At 50.8% G+C, this 26767-nt stretch overlaps 1 protein-coding gene across 2 annotated transcripts in view; it reads left to right on the plus strand.

Annotated features, from left to right (window-relative positions):
• Positions 1–4710: 4710 nt before the first annotated feature.
• Positions 4711–26767, plus strand: part of LPIN1 (lipin 1) — a 70305-nt gene continuing 48248 nt past the window's right edge. For both annotated transcript variants that reach the window (XM_028099432.2, XM_028099433.2), the window contains exons 1-4: positions 4711–4783; positions 22114–22314; positions 23210–23305; positions 25780–26087. In XM_028099432.2, the coding sequence (XP_027955233.1) occupies positions 22123–22314; positions 23210–23305; positions 25780–26087 (596 nt within the window). In that variant the 5' untranslated portion in view covers positions 4711–4783; positions 22114–22122. The remainder of the gene's footprint in view (positions 4784–22113; positions 22315–23209; positions 23306–25779; positions 26088–26767) is intronic.

Below are 26767 nucleotides of genomic sequence, written 5' to 3' on the forward strand. Positions count from 1 at the left end.
GCTCACATTCTAGGACACAACTTCCAAGGTGTGTGGGCTATTTTGCAGAGTTAAAAACAAAACAAAACAAAATTTAACTGAGTAAATTTGAAAATCAAATTAGTTTTATGAAGCCATTCATGAATCAGGCAGCATCCCATCTGCAAGTCAACAAGGGAGCTCGGAGGAGTTGTACAAAATACAAGGAGAGTGGGGCAAGAAATTAGCAAAAGACAAGAAAGGATTGTTTCAGGCCAGGTCACTTCCCCTAAGGAGAAGGACAGGAGTTCTTACGAGGTGGATTACCTCATCTTGCTCTACTGGATGGAGAGGGTCTGTGTGATAGATCACCTCTTCGGTGCCGACCAGAAAATGTCAGATTTATCGGCTTAAAATTCCACTCCTGAAATTGTAGGAGTTTTCCTCTTCGCTTGCTGTTCTGGGGGCAAGGGATTCCTCCACCTTGGGCGGGTGGCTTCCATTTTAGCAACAGAGACCTGGGTCCTGCAGGCCCGGAGTGCACCAGGAAGAGGGACCAAGGTACTAGTCTCAGCGAAAATCTCTTTTGGACCTTGCCTGGCTCCTTAAGAATCTTCCCCATTTGTCCAGAGGAGAAAGGATGTCCCAGCGTCTCCTGATTGCAGGGGACACAGGCTGGGAGCCCTGCCGGGGCAGTCATGGGACTTGCTGTGGTCCCCCTCACCTCATCGGAGGCCAGCCAGGACCTTCCTTCGCCCCTGCACACACCAGACTGTTCTGCACAGGCGGTTCCTATGCCCACGGTTCTGCTCCTCCACACCCGGCTTAGATTAGCCCAGATGAGGGCCTGCTCAGGGCACCAAGGTCAGCTGAACCGGCCTCCTGGGGGCTGGAGTGGGTCGAACCTGCGGCCGGCCGTGTACAGCCCTTCAGGTCATGGCAGCTCTGGCCGGGGGGACAGTTCTGTGTGTATTTGTGCGATTGGCCATGATTCCGACCCCAAACCATCCGCTCACTGAGGTCAGATGCCTTGTCTGGTCTGCTCCCTGGTGGAGCTCCTAGCACTTCACGCAGGGCCTGCTCTAGAGAGAGTTGGTGTGGGCCCGGCGGGCCCTGTCCCAGAGCAGACCCTCTGGGTGAGCCGCATCTCCCTGTGCCCCAAGCCTGGGGGCTCCCTTGCCTCACGGCTGCACTGCACACACAGCTCCTATGCATCCTCAGCCGCTCAGCACGTGCTCAGGGAGGATACATGACGCTGTCTAATCCTCTGTAGGGTGAATTGGGTGGTGTGGCCTCCAAGATCCAGCTGTAGCCCACCGTCAGCCCCGCCCCTTTATCTCCCTGGGACTTCTTTTGCTCTCTTGGATGCCTCAGGCCTAATCGGCATCCTCCTTCCAGTTTGGGGGTGAACCTTGGTGCTTTGGTTGAGGACATTTGATTCCCAGGCCCACCATCCCCCTCCTCCTCTCTGTGGGACTCAGGGCCCCCCACGTCTGCTTGTTCCCCCCTTGAAACTTGCTTTGGTCAGCCCACCCACCTGCACCCAGGGGACCCACTCTGTCTCTGATGGCTGCCAGGCTGCTCTGTCCCCTACCCTTTGAGGGGGGTGAGGTGACATCAGGTGGTTAATGGTTCCCAGCTAATTCTTGAGGCCCTGAGCAAGGGGGTGCCCGTGCTGAAGTCACCTACCTCATCAGGCCTCTCCCCCCCCCCCCCACCCCAGGCCAAGGACCGGCCTTGGATCCTGAGATCCCCTCCCTTCCTGAGAGCCCAAGTCAACCCTGCCAGAGATCAAGAGATCAAGTGCAGCCCTCTGGGGGAAAATTCACTGTTCTTTCTTTAGTGTCCTTCCTGCCCCGGGGCATTTACAGAGCTAACGGTGGATGCCACTCCTTACAGCCATCAGGAGACCAGTCATCCGTACACCTACTGACAATGCGCGCTGAGGTCCCGTGAAGAGGGGCGTTCACCTCTCCTGTCCCCCCTCCCCTGTGCAGAGCCCTTTCCATTGTGTGGGTAATACATCTGGAAAAGTTCAGAGTTCCCAGGATAAATCAGTTATTATCCCTGGCTAAACAGGGGTAGTTTTCCAGCTAGAATAGGGCTGCTTTTACCACTCTCCTCACTTTTTATGCACAGAAAAGCTGCTGCAGCTGGGGAGTTGTCATTGTTTGCTACTCTCTGGGTGTCCCTCCTGGGGGGGCGTTGCTCAGCAGCCTGCTGTGTCCTGATGCTGAGTGAACCTGGTGGTCTCTCTGGATCACAGTGGGGCTAAACACTGAATACCTACCTCCTTCTGGGAGTCGCCACTCCCTAATATATGGGGTTTTTAGAATTAAAAAATCTTTCAAGCCAGCCACTGTGCCATGAATTTTACACGATGGACTTTTCCATTCTCAAAGTGGATCTGCCTCCCATTTTCCAGACTGTGAAACTGAGTCTTTAGAATCAAGGATGTGTGTGCTGCTTTGCCCTGGCTTCACTCAGCCCTTCCTTCCTCCTCCTGCTGGAGACTGGAGCAAGTTTACTCATCTCTGTGGTTCCTTCTTATCTTCCGAGTTGGGCTGAAGGCGGCAGGTGCAGGGATTGGCCAAGGGGATCACCTCAGCTCTTCCTGGCTGAGTCACAGCCGGGTCACCAGCCCAGTAGCTGACAACACAGAAAGGGCCCTCCCAGGGGGACTCCAGACAGGGCAGGATCAGAAAGTGAAATGTAATCTAGTGCATGTTCTCTCCTGGAGGCTTGTCTGAAAAAATTTCCCCCTTCAGCATCTGGCTCTGTTTAGATATTGTGGCAGTAATAGCAGGAGAAGTGCCTCTCCCGAAGTAGCAGGCTAAGCTTGGCATCCATCAGACTTCGCTTGGGGTGCCCCGGGGTGAACCTCAACCCCACTCTGCCCCACGTTCATCATCTGTAGAATGAGTGTTTTGGACTGGATTTTCTTATGTGTTTAGACCTCTAGTCTCCAAAGTTTAATAATTCAAGATCTATTTTAAGCAGAGTCTTCACTTAAGTGGCCTGAAGTTGGACTTTCCCTCCAGAAAGCTTTTCCATTAGGGTAGCCTTGCTTCTTGACTCCGAGGCCAAATACTCCCTAGGAGAGTGGGGAGCATCAGAATGCTTCCTTCTGGGGCCCTGCAATTTGCCGGCAGCAGTGGTAACCTCTCCCCTTCGGTCTCGGAGACACATCCCTGTGGAGGAATCTCACCTGTTAACAATGATCTACCTTGTAGCCCCTCCTCCCAAATGCCGATGGGAAGGGGTCACCTGCTTTCCTGGGGACAGGCTGCCTGGATGGGAGTCACCCCAAGACCAGCTTGAACGCATCCACCGATGGCCAGCTGGAAGGAGACACTTCACCTGAGCAGATGACCCCCATCTTCTGTCTAGAGCCAGCCCAACTTCTCTAAAGATGCTTTCCCGACATCTCCTCTGGGATGGCCGAAAAGCATCTCAAACTTAGCGTGGCCAGAACTGCACTCCTGAATTTCCTTCCAGGCCTGCTTCTTCTTCCTTCCGGATCTCAGTAAACAGCACCATTATCCCTCAGTTGTTCAAGCTCCACATGGGGATTTAACCCTGGATTCGCCACAGCCACCCCACCCATACATCCACCAATCCACGGGTTTACTTACCTCCAAAATGTATTCGAAACCTTTCCACTTCTCACAACCGCCTCACCCCTCCCACCAGTCTGAGCCATATCATCTCCTCTGGTTTCCTGTAGTAATGTGTGTGCACTTCCAGTCTGGCCCCCTACACTCCATTTTCCACATAACAGAGAAGTAGTATAATTCTCAGGCTTAAAACCCTTCTTGGAATATCTAAACTTCTTAGTTGGCCTACAAGATCCCAAAGATTTGGTCCCTGCTACCCTCCCAGCTACCTCATGGCTCCAGCCATTCACAGAGGGCTGCCTCAGGACCTTTACACATGCTTTTTCTGCTCTCTAGAAAGCTCTGCCCCCAAATCTTTGTAGGACTCTGGTGTTTCTTGTCATTTAGGATTTCTATTCAAACATGACCGCCTGTGATCATCTGATCTACATCAGGTAGCCACAGATTATTTTCTTCATTATTCGTCCATTGCCTGTCTCCTTGCTGGAAATGGAAGTGCCGAAGGAGCAGGGGCCCGTCTCTTGTTCTTAGTGTCTGGAACAGAGCCTGACAAGTATTTGCTTAATGAGTGGATGAAGCAGGAGTGCTTGGTCATTTGAATAAAGGATGAAGGTGAACCAATGTTGAAAAGATAAGTGTAAGTTGCAATTTGGTCAACAAGGTGGGCTGCCACGACATGGTTGTAGAAACTAAGACCCTGGGTCAGAAAGGTTATGGGACTTGCCTGGGTCCCACCGCTTTTGAAGAGTAGGGCCGAGATGGCAGCCCGCCAGGCCCTAGGGGGTTTCGGAGTGCCTTACCTGGCTGCCCTAAAGCTGATGTTGAAAGCCCCCTGAATTCGGAGGCTTCCGGGAACATGTCAGTCTAGCCTGGTGAATTAAATAAATGACTTTGGCTTTGGATAGGGTAATCAGAAACGTGGCCTAAGATGCCGTGCCCAACAGGCGGTGGGCGGTGAAGAAAGGGCTAGCGGACTGATGCCTTCCTTCGAAGGAGGCTGGGCTGCCCGGGGCCAGGATGGGCCCGAGAACTGCAGAGCGGCTCGCGCCTCGCGCCTCGCGGGGGGCCCTCGCGCGGCCCCGCTCGCCCCGCCTCCGCCCCGCCCCCGCCCCGCCCCCCGCCGGCGGGGGCGGTCGGCAGTGACAGCGAGCGCGCGGCGGACAGAGAGTGTTTTCATACAAAGGCGGCCACGCGCGCGGCGCCGCACGGTGAGTAGACGCCTCCGCGCTGTCCGCCGCTCGCCGAGCCCCAGGCCGAGCCGCCGCGGAGCCCTGGCCGCTATCAGGGAGGGGCTGCAGCCTCGGCAAGGCCGGGCGGGGCGGGGCGGGGCCCCGAGAGCGGGGGGCGCGCGGCGGGGCCGGAGCGGGGCCGGGGGACGGGGCCGACGCGACGCGGGAGGACCGAGCTCGGTCTCCGCGGCCCTTTGGGGGAAAGTGCTTCGGGGAGGGCGGCGGAGAAGCAGGCCCGGGGCCCGGGCGGCGTCGCCAGCATCCCTCGGGCCTTCCCTTTCGGGGCGCACGCAGGGCTGACCTTGATCCGCCTGGCGGTCCCCGGGGAGGGGGTCTGCCGAGGGACCCCGGGACGGCGGGACCGGCTCCATCCAGCGGGGACGGGTGGGTTCGGGCTGTGCAGCGGGTAGTCCCTGTCCCTGCGGTGCGCCCGGAACTTTTATGAAAATGTTCCCCGGGGCTTAGGATTCTTGCTCTGCAGCGGAGGAAACTGAGGCCCAGGGAGGCTGACCTACGTGACCAAGGTCACACAGCTGCTGGGCGGCAGGTTGACCAGGGTTGGAATCCGGTTCTCAGATTACCGTGTGGTTCCTTCTCTGCCAGGCCTCCGTGCATCTTTCCTGTGGCCCAGTGGGTGCTAGGCCTGGTTAGTTCCATCACATGCCCCTGCAAAGAATTTTATTTTGGGGAAGGCCAGGAAAATGTAGGATGCAAAGTAGTGGTTTGGAAATAACTCTAAGTGCCTTAGCGCTGCAGTGTAGGTAACTGGCGGCTAATTTATGTGGAGAGTAGTCGCTGGAGAAAGCAGATGTCAACCCCATGTTTGACCACCAAACCGGAAACTTGAACTAAAAAAACCTGGCAGATTAACTCAAGAGAGTTTATTAGCACCCAGTAGTCTCCCCAGGATAGTAGGAGTATTTTGGAAAAGATGAGAACTTGTAACAGTTTTTTTTAATCTGAGGAATGGCATGATTGTGAAATTTACTATTTATCTGTTTTTCTATAATTTGGGTCCTATGAATTAAAGTAAGCAATTGAGGAATGGGTAGTAATTGAGAAATAAACACACCCTCCACCCTACCCACCCCCCCCAAAAATGTTGGAAGAACTGAGAGTTTGTTTTATGGTTCTGTATTTTGATAATTCTTCATATTTGTCAACATTTGTATTATTATCCAGCCTTTTTGTTTATGGATGTGTGTTTTGGAGCTTTTCTTCCTGTTTGTATGTCGTAGGGCTGTGTAGTGTTGTGGAGCTGGGCCTGGCCAGAGCCTTGAACCTGAACTTCGTGGGTCGTGCCAGAAACTCGAACCTGAATTTAGCTCTGCCTGAGCTTGCTGGAGGCCCTTGTGCGAGTGTGCTCCCCATTGCACGTCTCATTTATCAAAATCTCATCACTCTAGAAAAGAACGTGCTGCAAGGCACAAACCTACCTGCTGAGTCCAGTTGCACAGGACAGAGCTTGAGGGTTCATGGGAGGGCCTGAAGGATCTCTGCGTCCTGGGGGGACCTCAGGAATGGCTGGGGAGAGTTCTCCCTGGATGGGGTGAGGATGGCCGGGCTGGCCTGGGCTGGCCTGGCCTGGCCTGGCCTGGACAGAGGGAGGTCTGTGGGCCCAGCCCTTGTCTGGTGAGCTGCACTCAGAGCCCTGGACCAGAGGGAAGGGGAGGGCAAGAGATGGAAAAATAGTTCAAAGAGGCCACCCTGGGCCTGCGGGGTGCTGAGTCTAGTGCTTTGTAGTTACACTGGGCCAAAGACTTAAATTCTCTGAGCCTTGGTTTCTTCATCTATGAAGTGTGGAGATAATCATACCTATTCAGGAGATCATTGTAAAAATTAACTGAGATATACAAGAGATATACAGGGTCAGTGACTCACTGTGGAGGCTCTTATCGTAGGGAGGAACACAGGGTACCAGTGAGGAGGGCTGTTTGTAGGGTTGAGACAGTTCTGACCGACACTGGCCCCTCCCCACGCTCCCCCCCTCCTATTGTGAGTTGGCCTCTCCTGGATCCTCTCTCTTCTGGGTTCAGGGTACACAAGACAAACTGATTTGGGCAAGCATTCGGATGGGTATGGATGAGGGTTGCCGGCAGCTTCTTGCAGGGGAGGGCTGGTGGACCAGGCGGTGGGTGGGGCGGGGGGGCAGTCACACCAATTGGAGAAGCTTTTGGAGCATTTTTGAGAAACACCGAGAAGGCCGCAATCCAGTTGGGACACTGAGGCTAGTGCCTTGACCTGTTTGCACATCAGCTCCCTCAGTGTGACTGGGGGACGTCCGTATGAGTTCGGAGCTGTTGAGGTATACAGGAGGTCAGGATGGATCAATGGCGCACTGTCAGCACTGGGGCGAGCTCCCTGGGAAGGGGGACGTCACACTTTACGTTTTACTGAATTCTGGCTCGGTTTATTATGGGGTAAGCCCACTCACTTAAAATTGGAATGGCATTTGTGAAAAAAAGTCAGGCAAGGCCCCAACTTAATTCTTCATTTATGGAAGACTCCAAGGGCCTATTGGCTGGCCATTTCTGAAATGGAAACTTTCTAAGCTGTGAGTGAGGGGCCTAATACCTGCTTTAGCACCTGGCAGCAGGTCCAGCTCAGGGGGACCCCAGGGCCCTGAAGGCACCCTCGGTGTCCTGATGTCATGCATCGGCCTGCCCGCCTCCTTCCCCTGTCCTCCCCCTCCACGCTCCCCACCTTTTATTCAACAAACTAGGACATAAGAAGTGAGCAGGGGTAGAGGCTGGGCTGGGCTGGGCTGGCAGCAGGCCGGAGTTCCAACTGGAGTGTGAGTGTCCTGAGGAAGAGGGCAGCTCTGCACAGAGCTCGGGGTCTAGGCATAGGTCCGTGTCTGTCTGACCCAGTGTAGTTTGTGACCTCCTGGTCATAAAGTCAGTTTAGTTGGCCCCCAGACATTTAAAAAAAGTGAAATAGAAGGGGAGATATCAGATATTGCTTTGTCAAACTTGTTTTAGCCTGTGATATGTGTGTGTGTGAGTGTGTGTGTGCGTGAGTGTGTGTGTGCGTGTGTGTGTGTGTGTCTGTGTGTGATCACGTGCTCCAGTGGAGGGAGGGAGGGTTGGTGAGTGAGGAAGAGTGCATGGGTGTGTGGGGAGGGGGACCGCGCAACCACAGGCTCTGGCTTCCTCCTGGCCCACGGCGGCCACTGCCTGCTGGGGACTGGCTCAGGGTGGCTGGGCCATGTCCACTGCCCAGCTGAGAGGTCGGGAGGAAGTGAATGGACGGGGCTCAGGCTGGAGAGGAGCAGGGAGCTTTTCAGCCTGGTGATCATGGCCACATCTTTTAACCCCTTGACCAAGTTGTGTGATTCCTCCAACAACTTAGAATTTTTTGCTGGTACCGAATGCTGGGGCTTTCCAGAAAAAAGCTACAGGCTGTTAGAACAATCATGGCTCTGTATCAGCTGTCTGTTTGCTCCTTAGTGTGATGTCCTCTGCATCGCTCACGAAGCTGACTACAGACCCTGTGATCGAGACACACCTGTTTGCTGGCCGCTTCTGGGACACTGTGAGCACACTGACCCTGTGTGCCTTGTTCCCAGAGGTCCCTCTATCTCCTTAGATATGTGTACTTTCTCTTTTTGGCAAAATCTTTCCCTGCATTCACGGGTCTCACTAGGCGTACCCTTTGGTTTACAAGAGACAAGATACAAGCAACAGAGGTCAGGGGATAACAGGGCGCAGCTGCCTCAACAAGACGTTCTCCTTGGCAACTGCTTCTGCAAAAGAATTCCCTGCTGGTGAATTCTGCATAATCGCAGAATGCTGCCCAATCTCGCGGTTGCTTTTGGGCTCAGATTTTTGAACAGATGTACTATTACGCTATGGTAATAGAAACATACCCTTCTACTATTTCTGTATTAATTTTAACCTATGAGATTCCTTGCCCCTCTCTTTTTGGGAGGGTGCAATTTAAATAGTTAAGGCAAGAGCCTTCATTTGGAGTCCAGGAGCCATTTGTGACCACAGGATTAGCACGTGGCTTGCATTTGGTGCCTGTACTTTGGAAAGTACTTTACATACGCCACTAATCCTCTGAGGCGGACAGTGTTCATCCCGTTTTACAGATATGAAACTGAGGCTCAGGTTAATAATTGGCTCGTGGTCACAGGTTGGTGGGTGGCAGAGCGGGGATCTGAACGTCAACCACCTGCCTCCAGGAGAGTCTTCATTCTTATCCCCTGAGCTGTAGGCAACACTCTTGAACATCAGGTGATAGTTAACCCTTCATGAACTGCTGGAGTGGAGTGGGTGGGGGGTCATACAGAAGTGGAAGGACATTCTTTTTGACCAAGACACAAACATGGACAGAGAGCACCTGCAGGTTTGTAGAGAGAGGATGCAAACCTTGCGCTCGTTTAGTGAGTTAAATAGTTAAGAGCTAGAGGATCGGGGTCTAAACCTGGAGTGGTTTGGCCTGGCACATTGGCCGCCCTCTAGTGTAGATATCTCCATCACCTACTGTCCAGGCCTTTTGTGCTCCTTGGCGGGGACCCGAGAACACTCATCACATGGGATTATAAGATCCAAGCGTTGCAAAATCCCAGTGCTGGAGGAGCCGAGTGGTCACCCTCTGACCTTTCTGACCAAAGCAGGAACCCCCTGTCACCCCATCTTGTTCCAGCAGTTCCACTGACCGGAGACCCCAACACTGAGGGGCCAGAGTTTTCCATCCCTCACCCAGTTCTCTGAGGTCTCTAAAAGTTACTGTTCAAGTAATACATATGCACGTAAAAATCAAAAGCCAGAACCAGCACTGTGGACATATTAATGGTGAAAGCGAAGGTCTGGTTTCCCAGACCTGGTCCCCAGGGCTCAGCCTGGGGACCTTGTTTGGTATGTAAATCAGTCCCGATTTTTTTTTTTTTTTGTGCATCTCAATATGTGTAAATGTAATTCTTAAAAAAATGGATTCATTTTATCAATATTTTTGTACCCTTTCACTCAATATACCTTTGTGGATTTAGTATTTGTGGGACTACCTCTTCCTGTTTCTTTTTTTTAAGCAGGCCTATGATATTCTGTTACATTGTTTACTTAACCAGAGTCCTACAGATATTTAAATTGTTTCTAATTTTCCCTATTACAGTCAATGCACAATTAGGGTTTTGTACATGGATCTTACAGCAGTAGGATTGCTGGGGAATTACATGCCAGAAATGAATGTGCCCCAGTGCTCACCTTGTTTATTACCTACCAGCAGTGGGTGATGACTTGGTTTCCCCAGCTGTCACCAACTCTGCGGTTTTTACGAGATGCTCTGAGTCTAGACCATCTGAGAGGCCGCCTTTGCGTATCTTAAACTATGAATGCGGTTGAGTATCTTCTCATGTATTACTGACCGAATGGACTTCTCTCTCTCTGACCTCTCCCTGTATTTTGCCCATTTCTCCTATTGGGTTAGTGTGAGGCCATCTTAAACGGACTTTAATCTTGTAGAGATGGGTGGTGGTAGCAAAAACCGCAGGGTCATGAACACTGTGGCCAGGGTTTTGAATTTTGGCAGAACTTCCAAGAAAGCAGAGGTTCTTGGCAAGTTGTGAAGTCCAGAGAAAGCGTCTGTCGATTTTGGGTGAAAAGCCGATTTTTCTGATGTAATCACTAGGCAAGAAGTTATGAGACCTCCATTCCCTCATCTTGACAATGCGTTCACTGTGCTACGCTTCTGGAACCACACAAGATTGCTCTCGTGCATCTGCCCTGTGCCGGAATTGTACAGATTAGCTCCAGCGTGGGGCACTCCTGCCCCTGGTTGTGGGGGGGTGGCGCTTGAAGGAGGAGAAGAGTCCCCAGGCCTTTGCTCTTTGTCCTGCACAGTAGGCAACAGCCCCCTCCCCTGGGACACACACTCTTCACACCTCCCGTGCACCCTCCCCACTGCAGGATCCTCCTGGAGCTGGCTCGCCCCTTCCTCTGGTCCTGAAGCTGAGCTATGATGAGGAGAACTCTGTATTCTCTGCCTGCTTAACTCAGGAAGGGCTTTGGTGGGGGAATGCTCAGCCCAGCTGGTTTTTTTGCTCCATCGCTTCTGCAGGAAGCATTAGTCTGACTTGCAAGCTTTCTAGAAGCGTCTTGAGCTTTTCTAGTGAATTTTCTTATTTTGGAGGGGAGTATTTCCTGGAGCATGCTGGCCTGCCAGCGAAGTCCCTGATTCCCCAAGAGTATTGACAAGCACAGAACTTTACTCTTTTGTTTAAGAAGCTTGTCTTGGCACTGGGGTGAGGGACTGTGGAGCTTCTCACGGAAGCTGGTGGGCTTCCTCAGTCCAGAACCCTCAGGGAGGGAAGGAAGTGTCTCTCTGAGGCCCGGCTGGGGTGCGGACAGCGCGTTCCTAGCATGTTAGGGTGCAAGGGGCAGTCGCTTTGCTGTCCTCTGACGGCCTCAGGACAACGGGGAGAATGCAGAATGAGACCTCCTGGGCCTTCAAGGACCTGTGGGGAGAACCCCAGGGAGGCAGCCTTTATTGCGTTCTTGAGGAAGAACAGTCCTAAGAGCCGAATGGCTTAAATACTCCTAGTGACAGGGTGCTCACTCCCCAAGGCAAATTCTTCAGTTTTTGGGAAAGTAATAAAGGGACCTCAATATTGAGTCATTGAGAGGCACCTGGGTGGCTCAGTCATTAAGCGTCTGCCTTCAGCTCAGGTCATGATCCCAGGGTCCTGGGATTGAGCCCCGCATCGGGCTCCCTGCTCAGCGGGAAGCCTGCCTCTCCCTCTCCCACTCCCCCTGCTTGTGTTCCCTCTCTCGCTGTCTCTCTGTCAAAAAATAAATAAAATCTTTTAAAAAAATTCAGTCGTTGATAACTGAGCCAATTAAGATAGAAGACTTCCTGCTTCTCAAGGACGGGAACGAACTTTCCCTGGGGCCATACCCACAGCCAGGTGCGAGGTGAGCGTCTGTGAAATCTTTGCTGCCTGAAAGGAGGAATGATCTGGGCAGGAAGGGGGGCCGCGGTATTGGTCTCTCACTCACCTGTCCTCAGAGACAACTTTCAGATATTTACTGTAGATCAGGATAAAAAGAGGAGGAGGAGATTTTATCCCTGAGTATTCAGACTTTACTAGCAAAATCTCTGCCCTTTTTCTTCAACTGCGAAGGAATGAGCCCCATTCAGGGCTCCTGCTTTACCTGTGGGCGCGGCTGGCCTGCCACTCTGGGACCGACCGGCGCGCACAGGCCTATCTCCGGAGCAAGCCGACCCATTTCCAAGCCAGACGCTCACTTAGGAAAAAGAAATAAATTGATTCAGATGTACCTCTTGGATCATCTTGGCCTCATTGGAGAAGTGAAGATATTGGCACTTGCTGTGCATTACACTTCCCTGCATATGGAATATGAAGTCTGTGTGTGCTTCCCTATACATAGATAGGACCGTCAAGTCATACAGGAGGGTTGTAGGATTGTCACAATGCTGGATACAGACTTACCCTGGATTCCAATGCTGTTCTGTCCCTTCCTTGCCCTGGGACCCTGAGCAAGTTACATCAACTCTAAAGCTCCATTTCCTTCTCTGCAAGATGCGGAAAATTCTATCCTTTGCATCATTATGGTAAACAAGTAGTTTAAACTCTATTATTGTCACCCCCCCCCCCCCCCGGGGCAGTCCCAACCTCGGTGGTGGGTGAGAATGGGCAGTGGTTTGTGTCACACGGGTTCGCTGCTGTATCATCTTTGCCTGGTGTTGCTGGAAAACTCTGGGCTCCTTTAACCAAAGCAGGTGGCGGGCTGGGACCTGACAGTTAAATTGGTCAGTGTCTGTTGGCCCTTGAGATCAGCTTGTTGTGTATCCAGGTGTGTCCCTGCTACTGATAACAGGAACATGAAGCGGGAGGCCTCACCCCGGGCTGATGTGGGGTTGGTTTTCCAGTCGAGGAGCTCCCTGGATGTACCATAAACCTGGATTCCACAGGTGTTCCCTAAGCACCTGCCGTGAGGGTAGCAGGGGCAGAATGCATGTGTGTGCAGGCACTGGATGAGAGGCAGGCTGGTCTCAGGAATTGATGAATCATTCTGAGGATGAACGTGCCAGAAAAGTCTCTTGACATAAAGGAGGCTGTTTTGACTTTTTAGTCCTTGAGGTTTTGGTTTACCTCCCAGGGGACTGTGAGGTGGACTAGTGAAGAGGGTGTGAGTACTTGTGAAAATACCACATTGAGAGCCAGCGACCAAGTCTGATTGGTCTAGTCACTTACTCAGGGAGGTAGGGACACTGGTAACGTTTGCCCCCAGCTTTCCCAGGGCAGAGACGTTTTCTAGGGCATCATTTTGTGTCACGCTCACGATGACAGCTGGTTAGGTCCCGTCAGAGACATGGTGTTCATACCTCGCTCCCATGCACAGAGCTTGCAAATTTTGGCCATCTGACCCCAAGTTTTGTACGGTTTCTGTTTTTCAGCCTCTTATCCTTTGTGTTTCATGGCCGGCTTTTTTGGCAAGAAAAGCCTTATGAGCCTGTTACTTAAACTGTGTCTGCAGCGAATTTCGTTTGGGGCATTGTCTTCATGAGCTTTACGTTCCTGGGAGAGAATGACTGCCATTCTTAATTTCTTCTAGGTTTTAAATCGTAGCACTGGCCCCCTCGTTCTCGGAGTTGCTGCGCTGCTTCTGGGGTGGTGGGTCTGTACCTTGCAGTCTGCACATCTGGACTGTTTTTGTGATGGGACAAAAAAACCCCCAAACAAACCCCTTCCCCCTCGCAACCCTTGGTTTCTTGCTTGGGATGAAGGCTTGATTTCATGATGTTGCTAAGGCCACGTCACAGAATCGTGAACTTAACAGCACCACCGAGTTCTTGAAGTCCCTCCACAACCTTTTTTGCCAGAGGGTGGTTTAGACTCTTTGATGAGACCACCACTGATGGCGAGCTCACTCCCTCTAATGAGTCAGCTCTCCGTAGAAGCTCGGTCTCCTAGACTGTGCTTTCCCTGCCGGCTCCGGAAGGTCCTCTCTGTAATTCTGACTCTAACTGCAATCTGTGACCATCTCTACAGCACTGGATATCCTGTCCACATGGGCTGGACATTATTTGACATTTGGATCTAAACGATTGCCATCGGTTTTGCTAAAGCCACACGGCTGACTTTCTTTGACTGGGCGTCAGCCATTTATACCAGTTTCATGCACTGACTGGGGGGAGGCAGCACTATGCAGAGAACAGGAGAGTCTCGGGGTTCAGCCTGGGCTCCTGCCCTCAAGTCTGCTACTGGTCGCGCCACCCTGAACATCACGCAAACCTGGCACCCTGGGCTCCTAATCAGAGAGGGGGCGGTAAAGTTGGTTTCGAGTGCTGCACAGGGTTGCTTAGATTTTTAGCACATGAGCTCGGAGCTCGCTCACGTGAAGGTTTTCTGTGCCTTGTGAAGTGCTGTACAAATGTAGCGTGGAGGTTTGCATGGCCCCTTTCCTGGGATTCACTTAGTGATATGTCAAGGGTTTGGAGCATAAACGTGGGCGCTGGTCTGATGACTTCAAGAGCGTTCCTCTCCAGAGTTGGTGGTGGACACGTGCTGTGGTGCTCCAAGCCCACTGGAGTCTTTCCCATCACCATCATTTTGTCCTCCTCGCCTCCAGCCCTTACCCTGGGGTTCCCGGCCATGGTGTCAGGGACGAGGCCTGCTCAGCCAGGCCGCACCTGCAGCTCCACCGAGAGCCTCATGAAAATAAGGTTCGGCCTTGGGGCTGTGATGAGGGACAAAAAGTTTACCTTGTATATGCAGTAGGTTTGTGTCCTCAGAGAGCCTGGAATTCCGTTTCATTTTGGATGTCCTTTCGAAGAGGAATCAGAGGTTAGCGTCTGCTTACACTCAAGTGTCATTAGGTGGTTTTTCCTAGCTTGCTCTCGGTTCCTCATTTCTCTTTGCATGATGGCTTGCCAAGCCATTGCTCATTAAAACGCACCTGTGTGGCCCTGACAGCCCAGAGGACCTGGCTGTGTCCTGGGGAAGTGAAGCTGCCTCTACACCACACACTCGGTCCTCCCACCGCCCACTGCTCCATCCCGGCTCCTGCAGTGGTCCCCAGAGGTCCTGTCTCTGAGCTCCAGTCCCTGACTCGTGGCATACATTTGGAACGTACGACGGAGGCAGCTTTGACCCTGCATCCCCTGTTCCCATGGTACCAATGGAAAGGTGTTCCAAACCAATAAAGCACTTTCACTTTTGGAAGACCATCACCCATATAGATTTAATTCAAATAAATCATCCCAGAGGTACCTAGTTTCATGGACGGAAAAAAATAAAATAAAATAAAATTCGGCTCCCGGCAGATATTGAAGAATGTAGTCCAGTACAGCCTGAGGAGTCAAGAAACGTGGCCATGTATGACTTCAAACATTTCCTGGGGCCCTGGGATGGGCCAGGCACATCGTGGGGGACTGGGCGCCCAGAGATGAGCCAGCCTCCTCCCGGTCCTCCGGTGGAACAGACCAGCTTGGCCAATGGGGACTGTCCCGCCACCTGACAAAATGGCGGCTCACATTCATCCACTGCCCTGGATGGGAAGTCAGGTCTTTCACTGAGCTGGAGGGCTGAGGAGGAGGTTTAGTTCCCAAAACCATGAGTTGTTTTGGGCGTGTTTATGGACACGGTGTCCGGGACAGCCAGGCAAGGACCTGGAGGAGGCGGTGTGAAGTGCAGTTTAAGGAGGGATTGTGGAACTCCTGCGGGACACTCGGTTCTTAAAGGAAAGGGCATAGAAAGAGGTAGAGGTGAGATGTAAGGTGGTGCTTCTGAGGGTTGTATTCACTGAGGCAGCTTTGCATTCATTTTGACCTTGGCCAAGGCGGGAGTCCTGACCTTCAGCCTTCTCCGAGAAGGGGAGAAGAGAAGCACATGTTTAGGGGTTGCCTACCAAATTTCATTTCCCAGGAGCAAACCCACAAAATTAAGGTGGAGAGACTGTTATTTCCAAGATAACGTGCCTTTGATAACATTCTGGTTGAAAGAATTGGAAAGGGAATTAAAATCACTTTTATCCACTTGCATATCAAATGAGTAGAACAAGCAATTTCAGAATCGACAGGTAAGAGCCTTAGCCTAAAGTAATTCGAGTCCTCATATTTAATAGTTGATGCAATTCACGTTGAACACACTGTTTATTATTAAGGTTGTAAGCAGAATCCCAGGTGGACATATACTTTTGGATTTTTATGTTCCTCAGTGTTTTATCTGTCTATCTCTAATATAAGTACTGTAGTAGTTTCTAACTCAGGGAAGACTATCTGAAAAGATGGTATTCCCATGAGATGTAATAGCCTCAGAAAATTAGCCTAAGAAATCTTCTGGAAAGCTAGAAGATACCATGTTAAAAGATGCCACATATAATTATATATTAATAATAATATTATTAATTATAATAGAAATACATTATATTAATATTATATATTAGTTAATATAATTATATATCACACTGTGTATTATATTACATTATATATTATATAACACATTATATAATAAATGTATCTATGATATATAATTATAACCATATAGTTATATAATATTTAAGGATATTTAATGAATAGTAATAATATTTGATATTAAATGTATAATACATATAATATAATATATAATACAATATATAATTAATATTATATAAGAATATAATGACACGATTAATTATATAATACATAATTATAATAATTATAATATATAAAAATAATTATAATAAAACATGTCAATTATATATATACATTTTTTAACATGTTTCTTAACCTCGGAATTGCTCTGAAAATCCACAGCATAGTTTATTTTATTTATTTATTTATTTATTTATTTTTATTTTTTTAAAGGTTTTATTTATTTATTTAATTGACAGAGAGAGAGAGAGAGAGAGAGAGAGCGAGAGAGGGAACACAAGCAGGGGGAGGGTCAGAGGGAGAAGCAGGCTTCCTGCCGAGCAGGGAACCCGATGCGGGGCTCGATGCGGGGCTCGATCCCAGGACCCTGAGATCATGACCTGAGCCGAAGGCAGCTGCTTAAACAACTGAGCCACCCAGGCGCCCCTCCACAGCATAGTTTAAAGAGCCCTCATTTGGCCAGATAGAGGGTGTTTATGAGGGTTGGCTTATCTCTCCTTAAAAAACTTCTGAAATAGGTTGCCGAATCCTGTTTCATGTGATAAATGAAGCCCTGTCAGGGGAAGCAGCCATTTTCTGCCCAATGTTGAGATTGAAATCAACAGATTTAAAAGTAATTTGGTATGGCGTGAATGCAGAGCCTGGACCTCAGAGCTATTTAACTGGATACGGAAGCATTTTGTTTTGTTCTTTACAGGTCATACTTTGGTTACTCTGCAGGTAATTAAGATGCTTTCTTCTTCACAAGACTGCCCTTACTGCCGGATCCTGTGTCGTGGTGAGCACCAGGAGACCAGGGCAGTCATGAGAGTAATGGGCAGGTGCAGGGAGGTGCGTGCATCTCCGGCTGGCTTGTCTGGCTTCTTATCTTTAGGTAAATCCTATTAGCTTCTTCCTTGAGCCGTTTCCTTCCAACGGAACTGAGCAAGTGAAGTTGGGAGCTGGTGTCCAGCTGGTCTAGTCCTGTATTCTTCCAGTATTTGCCCAGCACTTCTTTAGAAAACATCCTGGAAGAGCAGAGATGAAGAAGAGCCATGCTTGCCCCCCAACTTGCCTGCGCCCCTCAGCCAAGCAGGTGCCGGGGCTGAACTGGGCACCCCCCTCCCCGGAAAGCCTGTCCCAGGCCTCCTGGGCCCAAGCAAACAGTAGTCGCCTCCCTGAAATGAGTTCCGTTTAGTACAGCATTCTCCCTCACCCCTTTAAAATGGTGGTAAAGCGCACGTAACATAAATGGTTACTGTCTTAATCATTTTAAGTGTACAGTTCAGTACACATCATGTAAGCACATTCACACTCTTGTGTCGCCATCACCACCATCCGGCTCCAGCTTTGGTTTCTTCTCCTGAATGAAGCTCTAACCCATTAGACACTAACTGCGCTTCCTTCCTCCCTGCAGCCCCTGGTAATCTCAGTTCTGCTTCCGGTTTCCGGGGGTTTACATAGAAGGAGAAGCCTACATACGGTATTTGTCCTTTTGTGACTGGCTTATTTCACTTAGCGTGATGTCCTCTGGGTTTATCCATGTTGTATATATAACGTATATCTGAATTTTCTTCCTTTTTAAGGCTGACTCATAGCCCATTGTGTGTATGTACCACAGTTTATTTATCTACTCATCTATCGATGGACACTTGGGTGGTTTCCACCTTTTGGCCATTGTCAGAATGCTTCTGTGAGTATGGGTGTGCAAATATCTCTTTGAAACCCTGCTTTCGGTTTTCTTGGGTATATATTTCGAAGTGGAATGGCTGGGTCATATGGTAATTCTATTTTTAATTTTCAGAGGAACTGTGTTCTGTATTGTTCCATCCATAGTGCGGCACCATTTTGCATTCCTACCAACAGTGCACATGGGTTCCAATTTCTTCCCAGCCTTGCCAACCCTTGCTTCTTCCTGTGCTTGAGAGAGTAGCGGTGGTCTCCTTTGTAAAAAACATTCAGCCGTCAGTTAAAGCAGCCCCTGTCGGTGTTGAGGAGAGTTCCCGGGAGCGTATTGCCAGGTGGGGCCATGACCCTGGTCATCATTTGTCCAGAATTATGGAACAGATGCCCTGCTTCCAAGAGGAGGCATTTTCAGATTTCCAAATAAGTTGTTCGATAGAGTGGGTAGCTAAAGATAATCAAAACAACTTTCGATTATTTGTGGTGGGAAAACTACACCAGGCCAATTCCGTGGCACGCACGGAGAGGGACGATCCCCGGACCGGGAATCGGAAAGTCAGAGTCCAGCTCCATCTCTGTGAGGTGGGGAGTGCTGCCCGTCACTTCCCATTTCTGGCCTTATTTCTTTGAAACGACGCTGTCGGACTAACAGCCCAGGGTCCTGCTACCTTCGAGATCTTCAGATTCTGCGCAATAACCTTGAGTTTGTTCACCGACGGGGGGAGGGATGCTTTATTGTGAGGACAAGAGAGGGGAGTGCCATTTCACTTGAATTACTAAAGATGCCCTTTCAGGCTTCATCTTGGGGCCATCGGAGCTGGAATTGGGTCTTGCGGGTCATCCGGGCCGACATCCTCGTCTTACAGATGAGGGGCCGGGATGCAGACATGTGGTCACACCATCCAGTTACGAGCTTTCTCTTGGTTGCGACTACAAAGGTTGCCCGGCGGGTCCTCTGGGGCCGCGTGAGCAGCCTCAGAGGCGAGGGCATGGGTTCAGGCCTTGCTGCAGGAGACGGTTACCTGTCAGCGACCGGCGAGGCCCACAGCTGAGGGCCATGAAGTCGGGAGGGGGGCTGTGGAACCAAAGCAGAGGTGGCTTCAGGCCCAGGCCTGTGCCCTTGGGCATTTGCTTCATTGCACTTTTGCTTGTCCTTAGTTTGTTGGTCTGAAAGGCCTCGTACCCACAGCATTGTTGTGAATACCACTGGGGCACGAGGTCATGTGGAAGCAGTCGTACAAAAATGTTGTTCATACTGCTTGTGCTTAGCTGCAGGGTTAGAGGTTTACCCCTCTTGGTAAGCACCATATGTCCATATGTTAAAATCTACATCGAGCATTGATGTGATGGTTTGTTTGTTTGTTTTTTTTTGCAAAATGATTCCCTATAAGAAGTATCAGGGTTCCTGGCGCCTGGCTGGCTCAGACCGTAGAGCCTGCCACGCTCGATCTTGGGGTCATGAGTTCAAGCCCCACGTTGGGCATAAAGCTTACTAACAAAAACCCCCAAAACAGAAAAAGGAGGTATCAGCGTTCCAAAGAATCTGTTTTTGCATTTTTCATCTCTTCAGGAACTGTCTCTTCTCCCGTTTTGCAAGAAGCTAATTAGCTTGCACGGCCACACAGACTTCGAAGTTGCGCGGTTTTCTGTTTTTGCGTCCATGTGACTTGTGTCAGCAGTGGGAGCCCGACCACCCGGTGTCCAACTCCATCTAAGGGTGGCTGGCCTGTGTGCATCTCTGCTTGTGTTCATGGAGGGTCTGCTCGTCGCTCGTCTGAGGGAGGTGGGCACTCAATCCACAGGGTGTCATTTAAAATTGTGAAATGAGCCACTGAGGGCTTTCTTGTGTTCTTTGTAGGTTTTGTCACTGCTTTTAGGGCTCTCGCCTCTTCTAACTTAGCCTCGACTCAGCGGTTCATGTTTGCCCACGGTGTGCAGGGCTTTTGACCAACCACCTGTAAACCTCAGTTTCCTTATTTCTAAAGTGGGGGCGCTAATATCACTTCTGCTTATGTTGCAGGGGTTGAGGTGAGGCTTATGAAAGGTAGTTTTTGGGGCACCTGGGTGGCTCAGTTGTTAAGCATCTGCCTTCGGCTCAGGTCAGGATCCCAGGGTCCTGGGACCGAGCCCTGCGTCGGGCTTCTTTCCGCTTCAGCGGAAAGCCTGCTTCTCCCTCCCCCACTCTCCCTGCTTGTGTTCCCTCTCTCACTGTGTCTCTCTCTGTCAAATAAATAAATAAAATCTTTAAAAAGAAAAAAAAAAGAAAGGTAGTTTTTGGTTTTTTCAAGTTGCAAAGACAAGGCTTGATCCTTGGCCTCAAGGACAATCTGGCTTTGCTGAGTGACAGGAAAACCACATGACAAAATAGAGACACATCTGAGCGAGGAAGTTCACAGAACCAAACTGTGCAGACAGGTCAGGGACAGGTGTGTATATGCAAGGTGGTGGTCGCTGGGATCATTGTAAGGGACCCGAAGTGGGTGGGGTCAGCATGGTCCCTTGCGCCCCCATGTAGGGTAGGTAGTTGCTTTGAAGAATTGGGGCATGATGGTTGGGAGAGAGGGTGAGGTCTTGGGATCCAGCGATTGGAAGTCACAATGTGCGGACCTTTCATGCTTGGATGGTGGAAACTGAGGAGGCCAACAAAGTGTTAAGTGCACAGAGAGGAGAGGGGAGCAGCTGTGACTGGGCCAACGTGTGAGAGCAGCTGAGCTGGGGGCAGAAGGGCCCTGTGGGCTGGCAAGAAGGGAGCCCCAAGTGAGCTGCACCCTGAGGCAGGTGCCCCGAGTGAGGGCAGACACCTCTGAGGACAGGCACGTCCCAGGGCAGGGGGTGCCCAGGAGGAAGGCTGCAGGGTTGGCCCTTGTGGGCTGTGGGCCAGTCTGAGGTGTCCGAGTCCCATCTGGGCACGTGACAGGGCCAGACCATGGAACCGGAGGGTGGGCTCTGCCGAGGTGGGCAGTCGGGCAGGTGAGGACGGGCACCAAGGCGGTTGTGGCAGCCAGAGCTGTGGAAAGAGGCCCAGAGCATGGCGCCAGCTCACTGAGGGTCCTCTGACCCCGAGCCTCTCTCCAACTGTCCCTCCACCTCCATTTCCTCGTTACTGCCTCCTTTCAGGCTGGCGTCTTAGAAACGTCTGGACCTCCCAGCGTGGCTCCAAGTCTCCATCCTTCCCTGCATCTTCTCTGTGGCAGGCAGAGCCCCTCCGGCCGGCCTCCTGAGCACCTGTCCCTGCTGGTGTCTGCCCTCCTTCCCGGCCTTCTCCGCCTCCCTCTGCTCTGGCCCCTCCTGTTGACTTAAAACACACGGAACAACACTGACATATATTTTAGTTCCCTGTGTTTACTTCTGTCTCCTTCATGAGGCTGTAAGTCCCTTCAGGGGATAGGGACTTTGTCTTTTTTATCTCCGTGTCGCCAGCACCAGGCTGGGTATAGAGTAGACGCCAGATGTTTGCTTGACCGGCCTTCAGTTGATTAGCCGGGCAGACCCACCGGAGCGGAGCCCGCGCTTCCCCTGCGGCCGCCGTGGGGCAGAATCCGATGAGGCAGACCGACACCAGGATGGAAATTATTCCAAATAAAAAGTCAGCTTTTTTCCTTCTTGAGTACAAAGAGTCATTTTTTCCCCGCAACTAATATTATTGAATGCCTACTTGATTTGGTGTGGTGGGGGCTAGATCCTAAGAGGTATAAAGTACAGTCTCTTTTCTCAAGAGTCTTAAGATGTAGCTGTAGAACCTGCAGATAACGACAGAGCCGGGCACAGCTGGCAAGGGCCATCAGGGTGCTGTGAGCAGGTGCCAGCGCCCCAGCGGGGAGGAGCCCTGCGCTCTCGGAGATGAGGCTTCCCGGGGTCGGCAGGGTGGAGGTTGGCGGGCTTGCTGACTGGGTGGGGGTAGATGGGCAGTGGGGGCGGGTGTCATGGAGCCCATTCCAGTGGAGCAGAATGCAGTCGAGCTAGTGTAATGATGACGAGCTCATCTAGACTGGCTCCAGATGGATGCCTTCTCTGAATTAACCGATCATGAGTCTGTCTCTGTTTTCTAGACTCAAACCATGAATTACGTGGGGCAGTTGGCGGGCCAGGTGTTTGTCACCGTGAAGGAACTCTACAAGGGGCTGAACCCTGCCACCCTGTCCGGATGTATTGATATCATCGTTGTCCGCCAGCCCAACGGGAGCCTGCAGTGCTCCCCTTTCCACGTGCGCTTTGGGAAGATGGGGGTCCTGCGTTCCCGAGAGAAAGTGGTAAGAGCATAGGACCCGGTGACCTGGCGGAGGGGCAGTTTCTCTCTTTAGAGAAGATCATCGTGTTTCTGTCTTTGAAGATTTTATTTATTTATTTGACAGAGAGAGACACAGCAAGAGAGGGAACACAAGCAGGGGGAGTGGGAGAGGGAGAAGCAGGCTTCCCACAGAGCAGGGAGCCCGATGCGGGGCTCGATCCCAGGACCCTGAGATCATGACCTCAGCCGAAGGCAGGCGCTTAACTGACTGAGCCACCCAGGTTCCCCTCGTGTTTCTGTCTTTAGACAGAGCTTTAGGCCTCCTTTAGGAGCTGAGGCTTCACACTGGAAAGGTCTGGTCACTGAATTGACAAGTACTCACTTGAAGTTAAATTATTCCGAAACATAGGGGCAAAAATCAACTACTTATTAAGCTCACGGGTTGTGTGAGTCAAAAATTCAGACCAAGTGCAGCAGGGCTAGTTTTTCTCTGCCCTCTGCCATCTGGAGCCTCAGCTGGAAGACCCACTCTAAAGAGGTGCTCACTTGCGCGGCCGGGGGCTCCTGGCTGGGCTCTCCACTGAGGCTGTTGGCCAGGACGCCTACACATGGCCTCTGCATGTGGCCTGGGTGGCCGCCCAACATGGCAGCCAGATACAGGGTGAGCCTCTCCAGAGGAAAGCCGCGGAAGTTCATAGAGCCTCTCCTGCAGCGCTCTGCTGGCTGGGGCAATCACAAGCTTCCCCGGGCACGGGGTCGGGGGTGGGAGCAAGGAGACTCCATTTCTGATGGGTGGATTGATTGGGATGTGGAATTGTGAGATCATTTTGGGATATATGTGATTAGAGGATGCCTATGTAAAGACATAGCATCCCCCGTGAGGTTTCCTGTTTTAGTGAGGTGTGTTTTTCCTTCAGGTTGACATAGAAATCAACGGGGAATCTGTGGATTTGCACATGAAATTGGGAGATAATGGAGAAGCATTTTTTGTTCAAGAGACGGATAATGATCAGGTAAGGAAGGCTGTGGGCGGTGACTGTGACTTCCTAGTTTTGAATTTTGAGCAATGCTTATCTAGAGGGCCCAGCGGAGTGTGTGTCTCGGAGAAGTAACACTGGTGCTGGGTGGTGGAGACCACCGCAGCAGAGAGGTGTGGCTGTTGATCTGTACCAGGGATCTGTGAGCCCGACAGGGTGGGTGCGAGCTGTGTCCACACAAGACTCAGCAGTCCTAGCCTGCTTCCGCCGAATCACATCCGAGCTGTTGTCCGAAGCATACAGGTTATACTGGTGTGTCGAATCTCAGAGGGCTTAGTGTTCTAGTTTTTGTGCAGTGAGTGACCAAATCACTTTCATTTTTTTATTACTTAAAAAATTTTTAACAGCTCTATAAAGATAATAGCTTGTGTACCATACAGTTTCTCTGTTTCAAGTATACAGTTCGGTGGTTTTCAGTCTTCTAAGGTATGTCGCCACAGTCAATTTTAGGACATTTTCATCCCCCCAAAAAGAAACCCGGTGCCCTGTAGCTTATCACTTACCTATCCCCAAGCCCCCACCCCGTCACCTTCCTGCACCCTCAGCGGCCACTCTTTTATTTTCTGTTTCTCTAGATTTCCCTGTTCTGAACTTTCACACAAATGCAGTCCTAAGTATGTTGTCATTTACGCCTGGCTTCCTTCACTTCTCATAATGTTGTCAGGGCTCACCCATACCGTAGCCGGGCTCAGGATGTCATCCCTTTGTAGGGCTGAGTCATCACCCGTGGTATCCGCAACCACATTTTTTAGCCTTTTGTGGGTTCGTGGACATTTGGGTTGTGTCTGCCTTTTGTAAGCCACTGGGAATAATGCCGCTGTGAGCATTCACTCTTTCCTTCTTTGAGAAAGCCACATGGAAGGGATCCTGTGTTGTATTCCTCACGAAAATCCACTTAGACTAGTTGCTTTATGGGAAGATAGCATGATTCAAAAGGAACAGCTCTAAATAGCTGCAGGCTCAAAAATGAACGTCCATAGTTTCAGTTTCAGAATAAAACTGTCCCAGGTTCTTCTTTTTGGTGTCCCCAAAGGTGTGACATAACAGGAGGGCCAGCATGCTCATCCTGTGCCCCCATCTTCTGTAATTACCCCTTCTGTAGTTACTTCCCTATTTAAAGGGAAGGTTCTGAGAATCATTCATTCACGATTATTAATTCTTTCCATCTCAAATGGATACTTGCCTTTTAAATTTCTGCTGTCCCTTAGCTGTGGACAGATTTTACACTGTGGGAGTTGAAGAAGTGTTTTGGGCGAGGCCTCCATGGAAGCTGCAGGGTCTTGGGCCTGCTCCGCCGGCCTTAAGGGTGCCTGTGGGTGGGATGGGGCTTCGGAGTCCAGAGTATGTTCTGCCCCTTACAGATGCCCCTGGCTACCCCTGGAAGGCTGCAGGAAGTTGGGGGAGCCTGTGTCCCTCATCACCAGATTGCCCCAGGATGGAGTCCCCCTCCGTTTGTGGAGGTCTGTCCCTTCCCTATCCAGTCTGGACCCTCGTTTGCTCTTAACCCCGTGTCAGCACTGTAGGCTTTTCTTCTTCGTTTGGCCCATTGAGCAGCTGGGCAAGATGACCCCTCACCACTCAGCCTGAGGCTTGGTCTTTCAGATGTTCATTGTATACCTGCAGCACCTTGGGTGTTCTCGAAACCACTGTAAAGGGTCAGCAGCGGGTTTCTGTTTCTCTCTTCTCCTTTGTATATATTCTTTACTTCTTGTTACCAAGTGGATCATAATACATAAGTCATTAATAAAATGATCGTTAATAGTTTTTAAAAAACTGGTAAATCATTATTAAATAACTTAAATGAACAGGCCATGTATTTTTTCCTTTTTAGGAAGAGAGTCAGGATCTAATTATTAAACGGCCGTATACCTGGATGCCCTCTGGTGTAGGCAGGCATTTGCGATGGAGGGCTGTCAGCTGTATTTTTGTTTTTAATTACTGTCATCTTAATTCAGTGCATATTAAAAAACGCATACACATTCTCTTTTACATGCAATCACATGCACGCACACACACATACACACACCCACACACCCCACCACACACACTCACCCTCCTCACACCTACCCACCCCCACACTGAAATGCAAATTGAGTCCAGTTCCCAGGTAATGTGATGACTCAAAGCTCATTTCCCTCTTTACTTTGGATAATTCAAACAAAGTTGACTTTGGGTGGCCTGAAATCACTCATGACCTCGCTTTGTTACAATTATGAAAATGCAGGATTCGGTACAAATGGCATTGAATGCGTTGTTGACTTCGTGGTCAGCTGTCCAATCTGGCACTGTGCCTCCAGCCATGGCGGCTGTGACCGTTAGGCCCCCTGCCCCGCGTGGCCCTCCCCAAGGGCGCTCGCGCTCCTAAAGGACCATTGGCCGGCCTTTGGCACCGCCCTGCTCCTTAAACCCAAACTAGCGAGACTCTTTGAAAACTAATTTCTGTCCTTTAGGAAGTGATCCCCATGTACCTGGCCACCTCCCCTATCCTGTCGGAGGGAGCCTCGCGCATGGAGTGTCAGATGAAAAGGAGCTCTGCAGACAGGATCAGAAACCTGGACCCCAGCGCATCGGGCCAGGCCTTACCCCCCAGTGAGGCCCCTTCGAGCGGCTCTTTAGTGAAGAAGAGGAGGAAGAGGAGGAGAAAGTCCCAGCTGGACACCCTGAAAAGAGACGACAACGTGAACACGTCCGAAGATGAGGACATGTTTCCCATAGAGATGAGCTCGGACGACCAGGCCGACCCGCTGGACGACAGTAGGTAAATGTGCATGAAAGGCGAGATCTGTGTCGGGGTGCATTCATTCTTTGAGATGATTCTTGCAAACTCTTTCCTCCCTCCCGCCCCGGTATTCCCTCTTCTTCTTTTTTTAAAAATCTTATTTATTAGAGCGAGCGAGCATGAGCAGGAGCTGGTGGGAGGGGCAGAGGGAGAAGGAGAGGGAGAAGCAGACTCCCCGCTGAGCAGGGAGCCCGATGTGGGACTTGATCCCAGGACCCGGGATCACGACCTGAGCTGAAGGCAGACACTTAACCGACTGAGCCCCCCAGGTGCTCCACTATTCCTTATTCTTATGTGAGTGCATTTTAGACTGAGTTTTAGAACTCTGTGGACCCAACCTCAAGGAGCATAAAGATCTGAGGTAGCTTACAACTACAAGGCAGTTGGTAGTACCCGACCTCCTTGTCTGGTTGCTTCAGCATCCAGGACAGAACCAAGGGACAGAGAAGTGAGCAAACTAATACTTCATGCACTAAACTGTTGTTTCAGAGCCTGCTTGCTCTTATTTGGGCCCCGACTGTGGACCTGGCCGTTGGGCTGATGTATGGCTGGGGACTGATCTGTGACAGCCTTCAGGTTACAAGTACATGTGCAACGTGACCAGTTTTTTCTCCAAGCAGACTTTTCCTTTTCAGTTTTGACTAGGCCTGAGGTTTCAT

Source organism: Eumetopias jubatus, unplaced genomic scaffold (assembly GCF_037043125.1).
Source record: "Eumetopias jubatus isolate StellerSeaLion01/CBP00866 unplaced genomic scaffold, mEumJub1_p1.0 scaffold_9, whole genome shotgun sequence".
NCBI lineage: Eukaryota > Metazoa > Chordata > Mammalia > Carnivora > Otariidae > Eumetopias > Eumetopias jubatus.